Source organism: Rhinolophus sinicus, chromosome 16 (assembly GCF_057876585.1).
Source record: "Rhinolophus sinicus isolate RSI-liver-muscle chromosome 16, RSI-T2T, whole genome shotgun sequence".
Classification (NCBI taxonomy): Eukaryota; Metazoa; Chordata; class Mammalia; order Chiroptera; family Rhinolophidae; genus Rhinolophus; species Rhinolophus sinicus.
In genome coordinates this window covers 184046013-184068470 of record NC_142516.1, presented here as the reverse complement: position 1 = coordinate 184068470, position 22458 = coordinate 184046013, and the positions used below count along the sequence as shown (strand labels likewise).

At 37.0% G+C, this 22458-nt stretch overlaps 1 protein-coding gene across 4 annotated transcripts in view; it reads left to right on the top strand.

The window, feature by feature from the left end:
• ELF1 (E74 like ETS transcription factor 1) overlaps nt 1–22458 on the top strand; it is a 97979-nt gene that overhangs the window by 32642 nt on the left and 42879 nt on the right. For 2 of the 4 annotated variants that reach the window (XM_019755285.3, XM_019755283.3), the window contains exon 2: nt 19313–19613. In XM_019755285.3, the coding sequence (XP_019610844.2) occupies nt 19542–19613 (72 nt within the window). In that variant the 5' untranslated portion in view covers nt 19313–19541. Of the gene's footprint in view, nt 1–18607; nt 18753–19312; nt 19614–22458 lie in introns of those variants that run through there. The other 2 variants (XM_019755282.3, XM_019755284.3) reach the window with 2 other exon arrangements.

Sequence of the window (22458 nt, the reverse complement as noted above, 5' to 3'; positions counted from 1 at the left end):
GAGGGCAGTTGGCCTGTATCATGTTTTGAAAATGTACCTACCCTTTGATATGATAACCCCAGGTATGGGGCTCTATCCTAAGGAAAATTTAAGGATGGGAACAAAAATTTAACTGTCAGGATATTTTAGCCACTGGTTGTAATAGTGTAGCAGTTCTCAAACTTTATACTCTTAAATGTTCTCAAATTTTATGTCTTCCTTATATTCTTAAAAATTATTGAGGAGCCAAAGAACTTTTGTTCATGTGGGTTAACATTTATCAATATTTACCAACGTTAGAAATTAAAACAAAATTTAAAAATATTAATACATGAATTTATTAAAAAATAAACTTGTTGCACGTTAACAATTACTTTTATAAAACAAAACTATGTTTACCAAAACAAAAACTGTATTGGGAGGAGTGCAAATCCTTTTAATCTTTGGGTTAACTAGAGATAGCTAGATTCTCATGCCGTTTCTGCATGAAATCTGTTGTAATCCCTGCTTTGGCTGAAAAATGTGACGAAAATTTCGCTTCACACAGATGTGTGGTTGGAAAGGGAGATGTATTTTAATAGCCACTTCTCATAATTGTGGATTTCTTCTTGGATTTTACACCAAAACTCATGAAATGCTAGTTCCTTAAAGGTTAGTAAAGGGCCTGAAACCCTGTCCGTGAACTCTGTCTTCTGTTAACAGTCAAGTCCGTTGATCTGTCTTGTACTTTGAATGAATTAATCTTTTACCTAAGAAGATTTTGTAGTATCATTCATTCATTGGTCATTTGTGTATTCCAAATGTTGATGTATTTTTAAAAATCACATTTTCAAGTATCACACCAATGATATCAGAAAAGTTTTTTAAGTATTAGAAAGCTAACAAGCTCAAAGTACTGGACACAGGTTTTTCAAAATTCTGATTTTTTAGTTGAAAAGTTACATATCATTGGTGACAGATGCTGTTGTTTCCCTTGAAGTGACGGGCTCACTTTATTTATTTTTGAGAAAATGTCGGCTAAATATCCAATTCTGAATAATAAGTAGTCCTTTCAAGTAAACATGGTACTCCATGAAAAAAACAGCCAGTTTAGCTCACAACTCAAACAAGAGTGTTTGTGCTTTTCCTCAAGATAGCCATTCTATTTTAGTATTTAACAGAAGTAGTTCATACATCCCACTTTGTCACTGAGAATATTAAAAATATGTATTTCAGGCTGGCCCTGTGGCTCAGGCGGTTGGAGCACCGTGTTCCTAACACCGGAGTCACTGGTTCAATTCCCACATGGGCCAGTGAGCTGCGCCCTCCACAGTAAGATTGTGAACAACGGCTCTCCCTGGAGCTGGGCTGCGGTCAAGCGGGGTGGGGGGTGGGGGGCAAGGCTCATAATACTAGCTTGGGCCAGGGGGCTGTGTCCTACACAACTAGACTGAGAAACAATGGCTTGAGCCAGAGTGGGACAGGGAGGCGGAAGAAAGGGGGGAAAATGTATTTAATGGTTGAGATTTAAGAAAAGAAAAGTGAAACTGCTTTCTTAAAAATGTGAGTGCCTAGTGGTAAAGAATACAATGACTAGTATGTTTTGGTGACACAGATGCAAAGGCACTAACCTTTGCTTTTGCACCCTGAGTAGAAATGTCAGCATGGTGAAAAAGGCAAATACTGCCATAGTCTTACTATGAAAATAGTTTTGACCTCATGAGTTCCCAGAAAAGTTTTCTGGATCCTCTGTGGGCCTGAGAATTACATTTTGAGAATCACTGTAATAGTGCAACATTGGAAATAATCCAAATGTCCAAAAATAGGGATTGGTTAAATAAATGATGGTGCCTCCACTCGATTATATGACAGAAATATAATTTTATTAAAGTTTATGTTAAATACGTATAAGCTCTTACACAGTACTTTTCTATTTTTGGTGCCTAATAGGGAAATCAGCATTTCTCAAAGAAAGTGAAAGTGTCACTCTGAACCTTGATATTTCCATTTAGGTGGTGACTTTGTGATTAAGAAAAGGGAAATTACAAGGTGGAAGATAGCAGTTACTGGTTTCTATTCCATCCTAAGGGATTTCTGTGCAGTAACTTTTGAGTTTAATTTTCCCAGTAAAAGGAGTGGGCGGTGGTTTCAGTCATTTTGATGGGCTTCCAGTTCTTCCCTTCTTCCCACAGACGCAATTCCTCGTGAAGCATTTTCTGATTTACATTTTCCTGTTGTGTTTTGCTTAATTGTGAGAAGTTTGAATTGGTGTATATTATTTTGTTTCAGAATGAATTAAAGAAGTGAGTTTCTAAAACAACACAGAGATTTTCTTATAGCAATTTAGAACATATTCACACTGATGGGACCATCACTGGGTCAGTGGTGGGGTAGAGGCGGCTCCTTTTAGGCCAATTAGAAAGAGATTGTAGGCCCCCAGGCCTCTTGTTTAATTAAGTAAGATCTTCACACGTGGCGTCCCTAAGGTGGACTTTCTATGTTTTGCAGGAAGTCGGAACATTTTTTGTGAGAGGCATTGTTGAAATAGGCTGCGTTGTGCATCTTAGCTATTTCTCTTCTTATAATGGAAGGCTGATCATTGTCTTTCGTACTGTTTTTCTAAGCACTAAGTTCGAGAGAATGTTTGTTTATTTCCTTTCCAAACAACTGTTGTGTTTATTCAAAATTTTGTCTTAAAGAAACTTGTTAAAGTATGCTGGAAGAATATATACAACCTGATACTGTTTCAGTAAAGTTTAAAACACACCACACAAAACATACATACTTACATGTTAAAGCATAAGGAAAAATATTGGGAAGATTTTCGATTTAAATTAGAATAATTATTGGAATTAATGATTTGTGTGTTTTAGTTTGAGAGACAGTGTGAAACAGTTTGTATTTAGAAACAAGATTTGTTGTGTAAATCATTTTATCAAAATGTTCTTCGATTGAACTTTCTAAACTGGACGTTATATTTGAGCCTTTGATCTGCGGATCAGAGACAAATTTGTGTATTGTTAGAGGATAATTTAGAACCTGTTAGTCTTAGGAATAAACTGAGAGGAAGGTGTCATACCCATCGCCCGGAAGAATAAAACAGTTGCACGCCATTGTTAGCACGTTTGGTTGTTGAGAAGGTGCTGGTTCTCTAACTCCTGAGACAATGGAAGTAATGTATCCATGTAAGAGCCGAAGTGTACGAAAGATATGCTAGGACGGCACTAGTAAGAACTTCCACTCTTGAAAAGAATGAATGAACTGGATGCTTCCATTGAAAAATATTGGGTAAAAATAAAATTGTTTTCCAGGCTACTTATTTAAGAAATGTTACTTACTTTAGTCACATGGTGCCATGCTTAAAGCTGACTGTTAAGTGTATATTAAGTTCTGTATGAAAAAGAGAGGTTGCAGGAAGCTCAAGATGGGCTCATGTGCCTTAAAATACTGAGTCATTTTGGACATTGGCTTAGACGGGAATAATAAATAGTAGCACTGAAGCCAGGTGAAATTGTAATTGTGCTAGTGTGTGTATAGCTTTAAGTAAGAATTGAGCAGGATGAATAGAGACTGGCTGCTTTGTTCCCAAGCTTTCATAAAGTCTGAGGCATATGAGTGATGAAATGATTTTTGAGAATTATTAGTTTGGGAGGCAGCTAGGCATGATGAAAAGCAAGCACCTCTGTTTTAATTGTAATTAATTTGGAAGATTGCTTAAAATGACTTCAAGTATGTACACATGAAACTAATAAAAAATACATTTTAAAAAATGACTTAAAATAGTAAGAATTCATCTTGAAAGTTTTTTTTTAATGAAAAAATTTTAAATTTACTTTTATTTTTTATTGATGTATAATTGACATGTAACATTATATTAGTTTTAAATGTGTAACCTAATGATTCAATATTTGTATACACTGGGAAATGATCCCAATAAGTCTACTTACCATCTGTCACCATACAAAGCTACAAAAATTGTTTTCTTGTGATGAGACCTTTTAAGATTTACTCTCAGTAACTTTTCAATATTTATTACAATATTATTGACTATAGTCACCATGCCGTATATTACATCCCATGACTTATTCATCTTTTGAGAATGGAGTTTGATTTGGTTTGTGTATAGTTGATAGTTGAACATAAGTGAGTAAATAATGTGAGCCAAGTTTTGGGAAGTGGGCAACGGCAGGGATAGTTTGGTTGTGGGGGAGGGCACACATAATCCGAAGAGTGCTTACAAGAAGCCCTGGTAAAAAAATGACCAAAGATCCAAGAGGCCAGCTACCGTGTTTCCCCGAAAATAAGACCTAACTGGACAACCAGTTCTAACGCGTCTTTTGGAGCAAAAATTAATATAAGTACTTTTTGCTCCAAAAGACGCGTTAGAGCTGATGGTCCGGCTAGGTCTTATTTTTGGGGAAACACGGTGTCTGTACTGCTTTGTTTTGAGTCAGTTGTTTGAAGGCTTTTTCTTCTTTTTTTAATGGTACTTATCTTTTTTAAGAGGTAAGGGGAGGGGTTTGAGGGTGTCATATATCTAAGTGGTCAAGTGTTATTTCTTTAACCAGCTGGATAAAAAATAGTTTCAGGGTTAATTTTATTGTTCAGGCATTTGATTTTTTTTTTTTTTTAAAACTCAGTCATCGTGGTCTTCAGGTCTTAATTTGGAAGGTATTGACTAAGAACAATTCTTCATTAAACTATAATAATGAGTGTGTGCACCATAATGAACTCAGATCCCAACCTCAAAATACCTTATTTGCTCTGTTTTCATAAACGCTTTTCACCATTCGTGTTATGTTACTGCTACCATATTTTGATACATTTTCACAAACTATTGGACTATTTATAAAACAAGACATAAAGATGTAGCAGAGAAGGCAGGAAATACTTGGCATTTGTATGCCATATCTGTTCTCTGCTTCCTGTCAGTTAAACCACGATGAGAGGAACAGAGACACAGATGTACAGTTGCTGCTTTAATTTCCCATTAGGGAGACAGTTAAGTATAAAGCTGGTTTCATTAAACTTTTGTTACTTGTTGATTCTGGGGATGTTGTAGGCTTGTTTTGTATTCTATGGATTGTATAGGTGACAATTATATAGAAAATAGAACTTTTGCATGGTTCACAATGGGTTTACATTTGAGAAATTTTTATAGGCCATAAAAGATTGGCTGTTTGTATATACGGCATACATGCAATAGGGAATGATAAGCCAATATTTTGATCTCGAAATTTTAGTGTTCTAAGCATTAATTTATTTTTGCATTTTCGTGTATTGAGATTCTTTAATACTTTTAAAGCATTTTATGGTACAACTTTAGGATGATGAAAGGAAGTCATAGAGATTGACTTAAGAAAACAGTAAATGGCAGGACTGGGTTTTGAATGCAAGTCTTCTGATGCTAGTTCCTGTGTCCTTTTAGGGAAAAGTTTGTTTTCATTAAATTGCTATTTCACTTATTTGCTGATTTAAGTTTTTAGGTTTACCCTTGGTATATTCCCTCTCACCCCCCTTTTCCTCCCGCCCCACATACATACTCTCTACTTTGAAAAAAATAGATGCTAGTTATCCCTAAAGAGATGGCCCACATGTCAATTCCTTGAGACATTTTCTCAGGCTCTCACAGGTATATCTTTGTTTCTGTTCCCTCATCACTTGGTTGACTTATTTACATTGTTCTGTAGTTATCTGTTTACATACTTTTTTGTTTCTTTAGGCAGTGAACTACTTTACTTTTGTATACCCAGTACCTAACATATAATTGATTTTAAAATACTTGTGGGACGACTAAGCACATGCCAGGATTTCTTCATTCTAAAGTCAACAAGCTGATTAAAGAACTGTAATGTGGCTCTTCTACGGTATTACTTTATGGTTTATTTGTAAGATAATTTCATTATAAGATTTCTCTCCTGCTCCTGCCCTCCCCCTATTTGTTTTTGCTATTTATGGAAATCAAGTATCTTAGTGAAATTATTAGTGTTTCTATCCTGATTAAAAGTGGTGATTATATATTGGTCCCCTAAAACATGGAGCTGAGAATACCTGACTTATCTTAGATTGCTGAGCGTCAAAAATCTAGTTTTGTCTTTAGATTAATCTGGAGAAACGTCTATATCTTCATTGTAGTTCTGATTTCTCCACTGAGTGGAAGGAATGATTTCCTTTACCACTTCTTGCTTTTCCCTGTGTTATTTTCTTGTCTTTTAAGTCTTATGTATCTTAGTGATTTTTGGCTTGTAAACTGTAGTCTTATTATCAACAGAGCAAGATTTTTTTGCAAGTAGGACTTTAGTTTCGACCTGCCTATTTAGGTGTGTGTTTAAAAAGTTCATGTATTAGCAGTTTTTCCAGCTGAAAATTGATATAGGACACTATTTTTAAAACCCAAATTTAAATAATCAAATAAAAAAGGGCAAATCTAAGGATTCAAATCTACTTTTTAAAGTTTGAAGGAAAAATTATGAATTTCATTTTTGTAAAGTGTTTCAAAAGAACCATCTAAGTAGCTCTTTTGTTTATTAAAACCTGATTTAGTCTAGACATGTGGAAAATAGTTCATAGGGTTTTTGAATGCCCTTTTACATGTGGGGCTTCCAGTTTTTGCACCATTTGTTGTTGGTGGTGTATTTCTGTGTTTGAATCAGAAAATACATGTGTACGCGTCACTTTGATGACACTCAGTGAAGCCTGGCCTCCCACCAGTTGGTTCTGGCAAGTGAGCCCATCGTGTAAAATTCTATAAAATCCTAAAACAGACATAGGAAAACACTAATCTTTTATGATTTTGGTCAAGAATTTCAGTAATTAAATATTTTTTATTAACAAAAGTAAATGTCCTTTGATCATGGGGCCTAGTTTGACTTTTAACACAATATATACTCTTAATATTCTTTTAAATTATGTTAATATTGAACATATGGGAAAAAAATTACGTCTTGCCTCGAGTAGTTTCTCATCTTCCGAGATGGAAGACAGTAAATAGTTACGGAATAACACGGGAGAATGAGCTTTGTATCCTCTTCTGCATCATGTATGTCATTACTGTGACTAGCGTTTGTCTCACCTGGTAGACTGATTGCCCATGGAAAGACTGGCTTAACCACTTGTCGCTTTCCTGTCCTTCTCCCTCACACAGGTCCCCAGTGAGCGCTTGTTAAATCAGTAAAAGAACATAGTACTGGTACGATTTCTGAAGGCCGTCTAGTCTATAGGAAAAGGCAATGCAGGGAGAATTGTCTCTTCTTCCTTGAAGTGTTTATATTTGTAAAGGGGATACTTTTTTCTAATCTCAGGGAACTTTATTGTTCAACTTCAATTCATTTCAAGTCAAATTAAAAATTAAAGTGAAATAGAGGTTACCTCTAGGCTCTAGGTTAATCAGCTTTGCCTGGAAGACGTCTGCCTTTGGATTTAGCTTTATCGACACCCCCCTCCCACTCCCGTTGCCCCCTCTAGGTTTTCCTCTCCCTTCTCCCTGTGTACTTACAGATTGTCTGAAAGGTAAAACGTTTCTCCTACCACTCTTACCCTCTACTTAGAGCAGGAGAGGTCACTCCTCTGTGTCCAGTTGTGGGCGGTTGGGAGGTCGTGGGAGATAGATGTGGAAGGAGAGCGGCCGGAGTTTCTGTTCAGCCTGTATTGCCTGACAGTCCCACATTCTTAGTGCAGAATGTTTGGAAGGGAACATAATATTCTGATTAGGAGTACTAGATTAGAAGCCCCAAGACCCAGAACTTGGGGTCTGTATGTTCACTGCTGTATTCCTACACCCAGAGTGGCACATTGGAGGCACTGAGCGGAAATTGGCTGAATGGATGAATGGATGAATGAGCATGAGCTGAAGTCAGTCAGACACACATGTCCGGACTCTCTGAACACCTTGAGTGTGACACATACTTGTCATGGACCGGCTGTATAAGGCGTGGGAGTATGACGGTGACCGTGATAAAGTCCTTGCCCTTATTTGGTTGGTCTTTCCATTGTATCCTCATGTATGTAAAGCGAGGTGGATATTACCAATATGAAGACTAAATGACAGATATAGTGAAGTTCTTAGCATAGGCCCGGCACACGGAAATGGCAGCTATTACTTTCTTCTACATATTGATTCTCTAGCTTGTTATCTCTTTCTTAAGCTTCTTGAGGATAAGTGTCATGGTTTTTCGTATCTGTATAAAAACACCAGTGGTATTAGAAATGTTTAAGAATTAAAGTAGTATATATGTTTTGCTTTGAAAATTGTAAAGCACTTATTACACATTAGGTATTACTAGCAAATGATAATGTGAACCTTATTGTGCTGTTGTACAATTCCTGGATGTGTCTTTATGCAAAACATTTTTTAAAAATCTAGTAAGTGCCTGTGATTAAGGTAAATTTGAATTCTTGAATTTTCCAAGAGTGATGCAAAGCCATAAAGCAGAAAATACGTCTAATACAGAGCCAGGCGTAAAGCATCCTTAATTGGGCAACCAGACATTTTCATCTCTCACTCTGGAAGAAAGATTCCTTGAATGTTGGTGCTAGCAGTCTCGTGTCTAAGAAACTTGGCTCTGTCATGGATATCACACCTTTCTTCATTGAGTAAATCAGCATTATCTTTTCAAAATCTTTAATACTAAATGACCAGATACAATTATCCATAGATTCAACAAGGTCACATATTTCGGAGTTTCACTAGTATCCAAAAGGGCAGTTTTGATGTTCAATTAAATAACTTGTATGAAAGGTTGTATGATAATCAGTCATCTTTTTGAAAATCTTATTTTCCTGTTTTTCTCCCTTTTCAGTCCTTAGGTGAAAAACAAAAACTTGAAGTAAATTACTTAAGTGATTTTTGTTTGTTTTAAATAATTTCCCACACCCTGGGCAGTCTGAAAACCATTGTTGAGAATGTCTATTGTAAGTAATTACTGAAGAATTTAAGGAGGGCACTATATACACTGGTGGCTGGAAGCTGTCAGTGTAGCAATCAAGCTATGGAATGTTTGGTTTAGCTTTCCTCATCATTCTTGATGGTCGTGGTCATTACCAGATCCCACGTGTGTGACTTGCACTGGGTTTTGTAACCATAGGGACCACACTGTCGCAACCTGATTTGAAAACCTCCAGGATCTTTTCCACTTCTTCCCAAATCAAGCGTAAATTCCACTACCTGACTTTCAAGTACCTCCAGAGTTTGGTTTTGCTTTACTTATTTAACTACATTTTCTCTATTTGCCGTTGTCAACTCTGTTAACTATCTCCAAACTTGCTTTGGTTAGTTTTGATTCTCTGTACTTTTCTGTGAGTCAGTGTATGTACACACACACACACACACACACACACACACACACACACACACACACACACACCGTTCTGCCATCGTTTTCTTTCCTGTAGTCTCTCCACATCCTACCTTTCTTTAAGGTTGAGACTCAGTCCTTTGTTGCCTATGAAGTGTTTCCTTAACCCGTTTGACCGTCTTCTGGAATGCTGTAAGACTGACCAGCTTTATTAGCATTTAATTAAATACTACCTTTTGGTGATCAATAGTCTCTTGGTCTTGTTTCCTGAACTAGATTATAAACCTCAAGGGAACAAGGCCACACATTATCTCTGTTTTTATTTATTTATTTATTATTATTGGGGAATATTGGGGAAGTGTGTTTTTCCAGGACCCACCAGCTCCAAGTCAAGTTGTTTTCAAGCTAGTTGTGGAGGGCGCAGCTCACTGGCCCATGTGGGAATCGAACCGGTGACCTGGGTGTTACGAGCACTCAAACCAACTGAGCCAACTGGCCAGCCCTGTCTCTTTGTTTTTATCATAGTCCTGAGCTTAGGGAAAGTTCAGTAAATATTCATCAACTTTTTACCACCAAGGCAATCAGAGTAGAAGCATGGCTTACTTTTGAAAATGGATCCTGTGGGATCTTTTGATTAGCTCTGGGTATACATCCAATAAGCATGATAAAACTGTTTTCTGTAAGGGTTCTTGTAGCACTTTTTAGTTAGCAGCAACTGAAATAGATTGAAATGATTTAAAAGTTGATTGAGAAATTACATTATGAAAAATGGAAGGCCTAAAATTTTAACTATTGTGCATTATAAATCTTCATATTATGAATAGTACTTAAAGTTTGCTTCTAAGATTTGTACAGTAGGAAAATATGAAGTTACATGTATAATTTATAAATATCACATATCTGTATTTTAGTATGTATATTCCAATACTAAACCCATGCTTCCTACTTCTCGTTTTCATTTCTCATCTTGTGGTTTTGCTGCTTCTAGCTATTTGGTGCCTTGAGTTTAGAATTTTAGGTGAGTGCCAGACAGACATGAAGACGATTTGGGGAAGAATCCCATTTTAAGGACCTTGTCATTAAGTTTCAGAAATCGTTTGAAAACTTTAAAGTAGTTTTCTATAATTTAAAGGAAAAAAGGGGTACACTGTGAAAACAGTAGGTCGTCAGGGTTCTTCTCACATTTGGGGAACAGGAATCTTCAAGTCCATCAACCTTGTTGGTGACATGGGAAAAAGGGAAAAGACTTTGCTTCTCTGGTGTTTATATCCTTAAATCGGGTCCGCCTGTGATTCAGAAGAGATTCTGTGATCACTTATGAAAGATGTGATTATCCAGGAATACACGGAGAGGGCTGGATTGAATGTGGCCGTGAGTGCAGGCAGGATCTGGGAAAGGGTAGGACATACAGGGTTCTGGGGCGCAGGGGCAGGGCCAACGTGGGCTTCTTCACCACGGGGGTGGGGTGCAGGGCCACGAGGGACTAGCCAGTCCTGCGGAGAGTAGTGACATGGCGACGGGTATACTTTTAAGCTTGATCCATAGAAGCTTCCCATCCACTCTGCCAGTCCACCTCCTCAGATCCTGTTTTACAAACTGATCATGTTTTTCTCCTGCTTTTTTGCGGCTTCATGAGCCACTGAAGGCCTGTTACTGGATTGGAAATTCTTCCTACATGTAGTAGAAGCCACTGAGTAGTTTAAGTAGAGAAGTAAGTTGATCATATTTTCATTTTTGTAAATTACATTACCTGCAGGGTGAAGAACCCCTGGAGGAGAACTAGGGTAAATAAAGGTACCGTGTTTCCCCGAAAATAAGACCTAGGAGAACAATCAGCTCTAATGCGTCTTTGGAGCAAAACTTAATATAAGACCTGGTCTTATTTTGCTTTAAGACCGGGTATACTATTATATAATATAACAGTATAATATAATACCAGGTCTTACATTAATTTTTTGCTCCAAAAGGCAGACGCATTAGAGCTGATTGTCCGGCTAGGTCTTATTTTCGGGGAAACTCAGTAGTAGAGACCCATCGGTTGAATTGAATATGTGTGTGGGTTGCTGTCACCTAATAATGCAATCCATGGCCATTAAGCTATTTACATAAGCTTTCTATTTTGCTTTCAGCTGATGGTATGTCTCTTAAGAATGGAACTTCTTGTTACAAAATACAGTTTCTTCTAGAAGAGTATTGTGCAATGTGGGAGTTAGAGGTGGGGGGAGGCGTGCCATGTAGCAAAATCTCCTGGGGGACTTTCCAACATATCCCTAGCTTTTTCCCTTCAGTCCAGGCCGGAGTGAAACACTGTTACTGAGCAGAATCAGCTCTGTTCTCAGAGGGGGGAACCATTACACCGTGTCTTCTAAGAAGACAAAAATATTCAAAAGGGTAATAAACGACCACAGAAATGAAACAGAATTTCCTTGCAAGTTGATTCTTGTTTGTTATAGAGAAATTTTTTAACTGCCTGAACCGGTTTTGTTGATAAGCACATTTTGGCATGTTTGTGTTTCCTGGATAGGTGTGTTTTTTGTCAGAGTTCAGATTTAGGGTGCTGGGGAGAAGACAATCTCTTCATTCAGTTTATTTGCATAATAAAAAGCACCAATTAATGACATTTTGATAATTATCACTTTCAGTCTTTTTGAGGAAGAAAGAAGTTAAACTTTTTTCATAGCCAAAATTAAAGTAGTATCTGATTGCTGTTGGATATTTCTCTTTGGTTTTAAATTCTCTTGTTTTCAGAACATGTTCAGGAAAAGGGTTAATCTTGAGACCACAGGTATGGACAGGTCTAGGTATGTGATCTGTTTGGCTGTTTTGCAAGGTGCTATAAATGCTGCCAGAGTGTAATCTGACACCAGGTAGACCCAAGTGGCCAAGGATGGAAAGTGGAGAACGATGTGAAAGAACTGGAATTTCAGGTCTGGGTAGTGAGTTATTGCAGCCTGCCTGCCCTCCGAGTCCTGGAACTGTTCATCTGAGTGTCAGCAAAAAGGTGAAAGCATAGAGAGAAGTTGGCCTGTTTCGTTTGGCTTGATCATATTGATTTTGTGGGTTTTTTGTTTTTTTTACCTTAACATGGTTGAAACTAAGGTGAGCTTATTCAGGTTTCTAAAAGGCCTGCTTCAACTCTGCATGTGTCACCAGAAGCCTGACTCTGAGACTTCCTATTTAAAAAAAAAAAAAAAGTCAGTTTGTGCTTCATTCACACGAAATTAAAACTGCTTTTGAAAAAGGTCTGGATACTTCACTTCCCCTTACCTCCCTCCACCCCCACTTGCAATGAAGATCCCTAAAGCTGGACAGCTACTTAAAAGATACTGCTGGTAATATATGGATTCCAAGAATATATTTTAAAATTTTTCTTAAATTTCTTGAATATTTGAAATAATGTAAAGGTTGGAGTATAGAAATATTTTCTTTTTCAATTAAGTTATGAGAACTGTGAATGCAGTGGGGAATGATTTGTTCCTCTTGTGACATTAGCTTGTATTTTTCCCCTCCTATTTTGTGTATAGAGTACATGAAGTACAGAGGGCTGCATAGTGAGATTTACTTTACAATTGGTGTCATTTTTTTTGTTTGTTTCTTTATTCAGTAGGAACTGAGAGACTAACTACCCTTGTTTGGGGGAGGTTCAAATCTGGTTAACTGTAACTACGCGTTGGTTTGTTATCATTTTATCCATATCCACAGTTTTCAATGTAAGTGACAGTAATACTGTATTTAAAAAATAACTAGCAAGAAAAATGTCACTAAAAATTTTTTTGAAGTATTTTAATGAGTTATTTAGCTGTGGTGGCTTTATTAAAAGGCTTAATAATGTTTCCTGTTCGACCTGGCAGTATCATTTCTGGGTGTTTATCTGAAGAAATCCAAAACACTAGTTCAAAAAGACATGCATCCATATGTTCACTGCAGCGTTATTTACAGTAGCCAAGACATGGAAGCGACCTATGTGTCCATCAGTAGATGAAGGGATGAAGAAGACGTGGTACATGTATACAATGGAATATTACTCAGCCGTTAAGAAAAAAAAACGACATCTGTGACAACACAGATGGACCTGGAGGGTATTATGCTCAGTGAAATAGGTCAGACAGAGAAAGACAAATACCACAAATTCCAATACTTACATGTGGAATCTAAAAAAAACCAAATAAATGAACAGATAAAACGAACTCATAGAATGTTTTGACAGTTGCCAGATGGGAATAGGTTTGGGAGGCTGGGTGAAAAAAGTGAAGGGATTAAAAAGTACAAACTGGTAGTTACAAAGCAGTCATGGGGATGAAAAGTACAGCATAGGGAATATAGTCGATAATGTTGTAATAACCGTGTACAGATGAGTACTAGACTTATTGGGGTGATCACTTCATAAGTTATATAAATGTCTAATCACTATGTTGGATACCTGAAACTAATACAATATTGTATGTCAACAAATTGAAAAATAAAAAAACATTTTAAAAGTTTCCTTTTCACTTTTTAGGCTAAGTGAAGATGTAAAGCAAAATGGTATGATATGCTAGAGCTTGGGGAAAGAACAATAATAGTAAAACTTTAAGATTTAAAGCAATAATAGAAAAATCTACAAACTTGTCTGCTTCAGTTGTTCCAGGTAAAAATATGATTGAAAATGATTTAACAGACATCAGGAGGTTGCATGAAATAGTGGCGAGACCTTTGCTACATTGTGTAAGGGATTTCCCATTTTTTCAGGTATTCTGCTAAAGAAAAGTACCAATGAAGTTCTATTAATGTAGATATAGGGGCATGAGTATAGAATTGGGCTGGGAAGCTGGGCCTCTCTTGCTTTCGTTGCCATTAACTGTCTGTGCCCTTGGACAAGTCAGAGCGCTCTAGCCCAGGTTCTTTAGCTGTTCAGTGAATGCATTGTTCTAAGTAACTCTTAGATCTTTTTCACCTTCAAAATCGTGATTCTGTACTTTCAGGTTGAGAATGGGCAGGCCCTTGGAAGATGGTACCGAATTTATTTTGATACCACTGATTTATTATTTTTATTTAGGCTGGCAGGTAATTTAAAGCATTCTATCATATTAGAAAAAATGAAAAGGCCTACCTATGGTCTATTTATACAAGAATTCCAGTCATTATAGTTTATGGGTTTACTGTTTGCTTCTCATTTCTAATTTACACGGCATCTTTTCTCTCACTTTCCTTATTCTGTTTTTTTTTTTTAAATTTCTGTTGTATTTCTTCTCATGTAACTTTTTCCAAATATACCTGCTTTTCTTATGATCGGTATGTCTATGTGTTGAGAAAGGTCATTTATTAGGTTATCGCTTCATGCAAAAATATTTTCTTCAGGTACTTCACATCTGGAGTTTACTACAAAATTCCAGTTCTCCAGAGACCCCCAACCCTATAAATACACCAACACTGACTTCATACTTTATTAGCAGTGGTCATTCAAATTAAAGGCAGTCATTCAATCGCCCTGTAGCTCTAAACTGATGAATTTTACTTTCTTTGGGTCAGAATGATCTTATCTAAAACCTTTTTTGCTTTTTTGTTTGTTTGATTGTTTGCTTTTATTTATCAGTTTTCCTATTGAGTATAATGAGTTGGTGGCCTAGTAGCTTCCAAAGGGTAGCAGTGATTTTCTTTTTAATATTGTTATAAATTAATGGGTTTTTAGACCCTGTGTTTAAAACCCTTTTGAAGGAAACTTAAATTTGTATGCAGTGGGGGATTAAGAAAGCAACTATGAGAAGTATTAAAAACTGATTTTGACTATAATATGTTTCTAGACCTGAAATCTTTTATAATAAATTAAACACAAATTAAGCGCTTGAATTGGTTGTAGTAGCCAGTACTGTGGCTGAGGGTTTTGTCTTTACAACCAGTAAATTCATTCTGTGTGGAGCGGGGCATCACGGAGCTCTGTGTTAAGAGAAGCTTGCCAGACAGTGCAGCCTTGAGGCAACTGGATTTATCAAACCGTTGTCAGATTTTTAGGCACTGGAATAGAATTATACTTTTGCTGATAATGGGTTCCGGTGTTCTTTGTTGGCGTCTGGCAAATAGCTGTGGTGAAGGAGACTCCCAAGGAGTGTGGAGATGAGACTTAAGGAATAATTTGTCACCTGGCATGCACCTGTTACATGTCTCTGGCGCTATACTTACACTATAATGAAGCTAATGTTTATTGAGTAAAATTTATGTGCCAGGCATTCTGCACATGCATTTTGCAACTCATCTTCACCACAACCCTAGATTTTGGTGTTATTTATTATACCCATCTTACAGAATGAGGAAACTGGCTCACACCTATTTTGCAAAAAGAGGGGGCTGACACTAAGGAAATTACTTGTCTAAGGTCACAGTGCAGAAAGTTCAAACCCTAGTGGTCTGACTCCAGAGCCTATGCTCTTGTTTTGTTTGCTTTACTAGTTCACCTTAAATCTGAAGCTTATTTGGGTGAGAAGAAGTTAGGAAGCTTATTGCTGAGACATTCCTCTGGCGTATCTCCTTGAAGAGGAAGAATACGGTCCTGGCCCAGCTGAAAGATGCGAGAGCCAGGGAGGGAAGATTTTATAATTTGGTAGATGCCCAAGTAGATGCCCTCTCAAAACTGCAAGTGAGTTAACTGTGTATGTCTTTGTGTTGAGTGAACAATTTTCACTTATCTTTTTCCTTGTTCTTTCTAAAGACTAAGTGACACTTTAAAAATGAAATATATTTGAAAACTATTAAGACAGCACAGTATTCCTGCATATCATATATATAGCTAATAAAACTTTATAGTTTGTTAAAGCAGAAGCCTTTTCTCTCCTCACTCTGAGTACCCATAGTTTTCCACACTAGAGCAGTTTTGAGGAATAAAATGGTAAGTTCCGTTCTGGACATGTTTTAGACACATTCCCTTTGAGAGGGAGGCATCGAGGTAGACTTAGCTAATAGTTTAGCGAGTAGACTTGGAGAGCAGGAGCTGAACTACAGATGGAGATTTATTTTTTCCCCGAGTTGATGTATGTATTTACTTAGAAATCTCTATTCTAAACTATGACAGCATAACAGATTTGGGTAGGCTTGGAGGCCAGGCTGTACATTACTCATGAACAGAGTCCTGATTTAGGAGATGGATGCTGGTTGTAGTTCTGTTTTGCTTGCAGACTATGAGACCTTGGACACAGAGACTCAATTAACTCATGAAAAATTGAACTTGATCTAGATGTTCAGTCTCATTTATCACTGAAAAAATTTTAATACATTGGGCTTTGTTATTTAAGTACCTCTTGTGTGTATAGGTGGTAACTCTGGATCCGGAATCAGAAAATTCCTTCCCGGCAACAACCTTGGTGCCCTAGGTTGTATAACTCCTCAGAAGAGATAGAGCAAAAAGGGGAAAGAGTGAAACAAGACAGATGGTCAGAAGCCTAATTAAGCGAATAAAATAAGAGCTTTTCTTTACTGACACATTTTCAGTTAGGAATTTCTCTATAGAAATGAACAAAAGCTACCCACCGGAGTAAAGGGGTGTCTTTTAGTGGTAACAAATGGCTTCGTGAAATGGGCAGTCATTGCAGTTTGGATTTATTGCTGCTCATTATTAGTGTGTCCTATATGGTCTGAGCACATTAATTATACCTCTCCTTATTTTTGAGATTAAAAAAACTACATTTGTTAAAGCATAATATTAATAGCAATGTGGAAGTATTAGTAAGAAAAGGTCCGTGATTGCAGTGGAAAAGAAAGTGAAACTTAACTTTCCATAGATGTGTTCACGTTGGTCGTTGGTACAGTGTCACTTTGTATTTGCAAACAATCGGATTTTGAAATAGTTTTTTTGGAATTTAACCTTTTACAGAGAAACTTTTGTATCAGGAGACATCCCTTGATTCTGGTTGTACTTTCTTACTGTGGTTTTCCAAGTTCAGTATAATGGTTTCCTCATTATGAAAAGTACTGCAGTCAGAGTACTTCTGCAGATTTGAGGTCTTGTCCCCTGGCCTATGTCGTCAGTTTGGCTCACATAAATTCTTATAAAATTCTCTAAAACAAAAATAGTGTACCAGTCATTCTCTATAAAGCATGGATGTAGACATAGCTGAAATATCTAATGATAGATTTTTAAAACAATATCTGTCATTCATATAATTCTCATTATTACTATGAGCACACAGGCTTGGGAGGTGCAGCAGAAATTTCAGACAATGGTTACTTAACAGAGAGGCTTTGCTCTAATTATTTCTGTGCCTGGCAAATTGCTTTGCAAATAATAGGCACTCAAACATTTATCCAGTTGTATTAGGGCGACATCATTTTCCGATGTGAGACAGTGTACGGTGGGTGAGTGCCCACTTTGTGGTGTGGTCCATCCGTTTGTTTGTAGGTTCATATATGTCAAGGCAGAGCAATTGGGAGCCTTTATGAAAGAAAAGGTATTTGAGTTGAGGATTGAAGAATGGAAAAGGTGTGAATGGATGCTCAGAGGTAGGAGAGGTATTCCTGGAATGGGAATAGTAGGAGATGATAAGGGAGGCGTGTAGTTTGTGTGGAGGACCACAGCAAGGCAAGCCTAGCACAGAAGAATTGAGTCGGGTGACAATTTAAAGGAAAAGATTACAAGTAACGTTGTTCAAGGTCATATGTATGTCTTACGTTTACATGTCTGTCTATGATCAATTTAGCTCAAAGCACTTTTTTCTTTCCCTCTAGATATGGTACATTGCTCAAAATCTACCCAAATGTGCTAAAAATACCCAGTGTTGGAGTTAACTCATTATGCATTGAGCAGGGTGGGGTGCATGGATGAGTGTGGGAAACAGCTGGGTTAGAATTTAGTGAGTAGAAATATCACTTGAACTGAATTATTAGCCCTTACTTTATTTTGATTTCTAGTTAGGGAAATCGGTCATCCACAATGACTCCTGGAGGCCAGAATATATAGGGACTTAATTGTCTTTACTGAAATTAACACACTGAGTATATGATTTGGCTAGCACATAGGAGCTGGATTTAACGTTTCAGGGAAACTCACCAGCCCAGCTTCATTCCTGAACACTCTTTAAAATTAAATTGTAAATGCTGTTTGAAAGAACTAGATGCTATTTATGTGATTATTTTTATATATTTTTCTTTTCATTCACATTTATGACCGTAGTTATGTGATGCAATATTTAATAAAATTAAGATAAACTTTTAAATTAAATTTTTCCTTTTGTTAGTAGTGGCAGGTTTTCTTGTTTTTGTTTTTTTTAAAGGCATACATCTTTGGGAAGTACTTTTTAAGCATTTCTCCCTCCACTGTGAAATTGTTTTCACTCTTAAGTTGCGCTTCTGTTTTTCTCCTGTTGTAAAGTGCAGTTCTTTGCATGTTCTAATTTGCCATGACGTGGTCAAGTGCTGTTTCCTTCCTGTTGCTCGCAGGCCTGTGCTAGAGATAAGGATACATTTCAGTGCATTAAAAAGGAAGCCACTGAAGACAGGCTTACGCGTGGTAAAGCCTTCTGCTTATCAGAAAACTTGGTAAAGAGTAGAAAGAGTGGGCTTTAATTTCTGCTTATTTTTAAAAGCTCTTAAAATAGTACTTACTAAACTTTAAGTATTTTAGACAGATTTTAAATCATTATGTATACTAGGCCTAACAGGGATACTGTCTGAATGTTTCTGTTGAGGCAAAAATATACACGACAAAATCTCTTACGGAGTAGCTTTTGCTATGTATGTGGTTTGCTGGGTTAGTGGAGAGAAGAAAATTGTTCTTATGTCCTTTATTGCAACTGTAAACCTCGTTACTGCTGGGTGGATATATGTATATTTTTTAATATTTGGTACTTTAACGGTATTTTAGGGCACTTTAACTGGGGGTGGAGGTGGGCGGGGGGGAGAATGGCTTCATTTTCGGCAATGAGAGGTGATTTTATCTTAGCCGGAATGAAATCTTAAAAGAAAATATATAACTTGGGGGGAAAAAAGCCTGTGTTCGTTAGCTATGTTGATTGGAGACAGTGCCCTTGGTATCAGTTGTTATATTCTAAATGGGTATGATTGCTTTTTCGTAACTAACTTAAGCTTTTGTGTTTCAGGCCAAGAAGTTCTAGAGAAGAAACATTTCGGAAAAATTGCCTCAGTTTGAACAGAATTATCAGTGAGCCAAGAAAATTTGAAGCACCTTCCCTAAAGAAAACCTGGGTACACAGGAACTTCACAGACTTGGCTAAGGGATTTTTACCCGACTTGTCACTGGATTCTTCTGCCTGATACTTGAACCTGTTTGGAGTTTTTCTCATGTGGATCTAAGGGGAATGCTTTATTATGGCTGCTGTTGTCCAACAGAACGACCTAGTATTTGAATTTGCTAGTAACGTCATGGAGGATGAACAGCAGGTATGAGACCCAGAAAGAATTGGATTTTAATACTTTTATTACTAGATTTCTCCATTTGTAGTAGCAATTATTTCTTTGAAAGATAGTAGGAGGAACTTTATTAATATAAAAATTGAGATGTAATTGTGAGATGTTTTAGGTACTTGTTAATTCATTTAGAAAGAATCTTATCCTTCGCTTTGATGTGGTAACAAGGAAGTAATACTTTTGGGGGTGAAGCCTGTTTTTTTGTAAAATGACATTTAAATACCTTAAATAATTATTTCAGAGTACTTTGAAAAGTTCCAGAGGATATACTACCAAGACAAATTTTCTTTTAGTGTATGTGACGAGTGATCGTCATAGTTGCTTGAAGTAACACAGTTTTAAGTATGCGGTTAATTAATATTTATAACCCGGGGCTGTTTTTTCAAGCAGATGAGAAGCTGTGAGTAGTCCGGTAGTCATGCATCATTTTAGTCCAAGCATGTGACTCTCAGGAAGTTCCTTTACTTCTCTAGATCTAGGTTTCGGCATCTTTTGAATGAGGGGATTGAACTGAAGAATTTCTAAATTGGCTTTCATTGAATGAATGCAAGATGTGCAAATGAACTGTTTCTAGAATGTCAGAAAGATCCAAGAGATGCTGAGAAAAGGATCTGTTAATTCTAGCCTTTGTGGGGGGAGGGCCAGAGGTTTTTGGGACTTGATCATTTACTTCCTTTTTAAACAGGTTGTATGGGCGGGAATGTGAAACGTGATGCAGGAGAAATGATGTGTTAGACTGGGGAAAATATTTTGAAGACTGGTAGGTTTAAAATAAACCCCATAAAGTTCATTTATACACTAAGATAATCCTAATTTCAAATGCCTAACTTTAATAGGTCAATTGTAATGTGTCTTTATTGTATTCTAAATCAACATGAGCTTTGGGTAGGGAGGAAAAAAGTTTGAGGGAGAGGATTGCATGGTCCCAATTAAAAATATGTTAATACTTATATGAATTGAATCCAGAGACCATAGAGAAGCTATTTTAGGAGGAATAAGTGTTTTGAATTTGTGTTGAAGCAGGATGTTTCCGTGTATGTTAAGGTTTGAAAACAGTGTGTTGGCTGTGCAGCCCTCTTAGACGAGAGGTCCCAGGCTTGATGTGGTGAGATCTGTTCTCGGGATGTGGCTGCAGAGGGCAAAGCTCTAAGCCACTCCCTGGCGTGCGCCCGTGCAGTGGTCGCGACACACTTCTGACCATGAGAGGCAGGTTTTGCGTTATGGGTAGCATCGTGTGTGCCTCCACGTAGGCTTCCTGGAAGTTCTGTACAACAATACTTACCCTTACTGTGTATGCTGTGGTTCGTTTACTTGGGAAGGTTACTACCGTCCTTGGGTGGGGAGGTGGTGCTCTTAGCTTAACATCAGAAAGCACATGTGTGTATTTCCTTAAATTATTCATTTTTATCTAACAAAAGGAAGGTACATTTTGTGCACGTATTATTATAAGGGCTTTACAAATACTAAACATATGAGGCAAGTATTATTATCCCTGTATTACAGTGAGGAAATTGAGACATAGCGAGGTTAAGTGACTTGCCTAAAACCAGACAGCTAGTAAATAGTGGAGCTGCAATCTGCACTCAAGCCATTTGACTCTCACGAATGATGTTGAATACTCTTGAAATGATATATGCTTGTCTTACTGTATTATAATCACTGTCAAAGTGTTTGAAACAAGTGGTCGGGTTTGCAGTTCTTCAGTCTGTGGCCACAGTCATAGCAAACTTCACTGATTCACAGGGATTCACAGATCCAGCAGCGTCCGTCTTACTAGCATCTTACCCAACCTGTGCTTCTGCTTCCTGGTTTGTTCACTCATTAAATGTTTTTAATTTTAAAGTAGTGCCATCCAATTATAAAACGAATTCCCCTAATATAAAAATACGTAAAATAAATGGTGAAAGTCTCTCTTCCCCCTCACTCCTTAATCCTGTTCTTCCCCCAAAGATACCGTTATTGACGCTTGATGTTTAATTTTTTTAGACCAAAGCCTAAACACAAGAACGATACAAACCTCCGTACAGCGGTTGTTTTCAGGATACAAATGAAAGTATGCCAAACCATTTTGGTGACTTGTTTGTTTATGCTTATGTATCATTTATTTTTTCACATGATGGCTGGACCATTATTTATTTTACCGGTCTCTGATCATGGACAATTGCCTATTAACAGTATTTGGCTGTTCTAAACAGCATTGCAGTGAGCACCCTAGCTTGGGTGTGGTTAAGAACTCAGACATTGGCGTCACAACACCTGGGTTTGAATCCTCACTTCACGTGAACTCTGTGAATTTGAGCATGTTACTTACCTTACCCTCTCTGTGCCTGGTTTTCTTGCCTACAAAGTAAAGATGATAGTAACACCCAGTCTTGTAGGGTTGTGAGAATTAAATGAGTGGAGATATATAAAGCTCTTAGAACCATGTTTGGCACAAAACTAGTATTCACAGAGCTCCATCATTTTGTTACTGAATCTGTGTGTGTAATTATATATAATAGTGTATTTTTGCACACTTATATGATTATTTCTATAGGATTTCTAAAAATAGATGTACTGAGTTTACTAAAAGCATAAACATACTATCAAGGCATTTTTAAAAAGGCTGTATCATTTTCTACTGCTACCAATAGTGTATTTTCTAAACCATCACTAACGGATATCTTATTTTTTCTGTTTGGTCTTTCTTGGTGAAAATTACATTTCACTATTTTAATTTGCATTTCCTTGACTGTTAGCAATGAGGTTGTTAAATTGTTTGTTAATTTTATCTAATTTTCATTTGAATTTCCTTCAAATCACTTATTAATATTCTTTT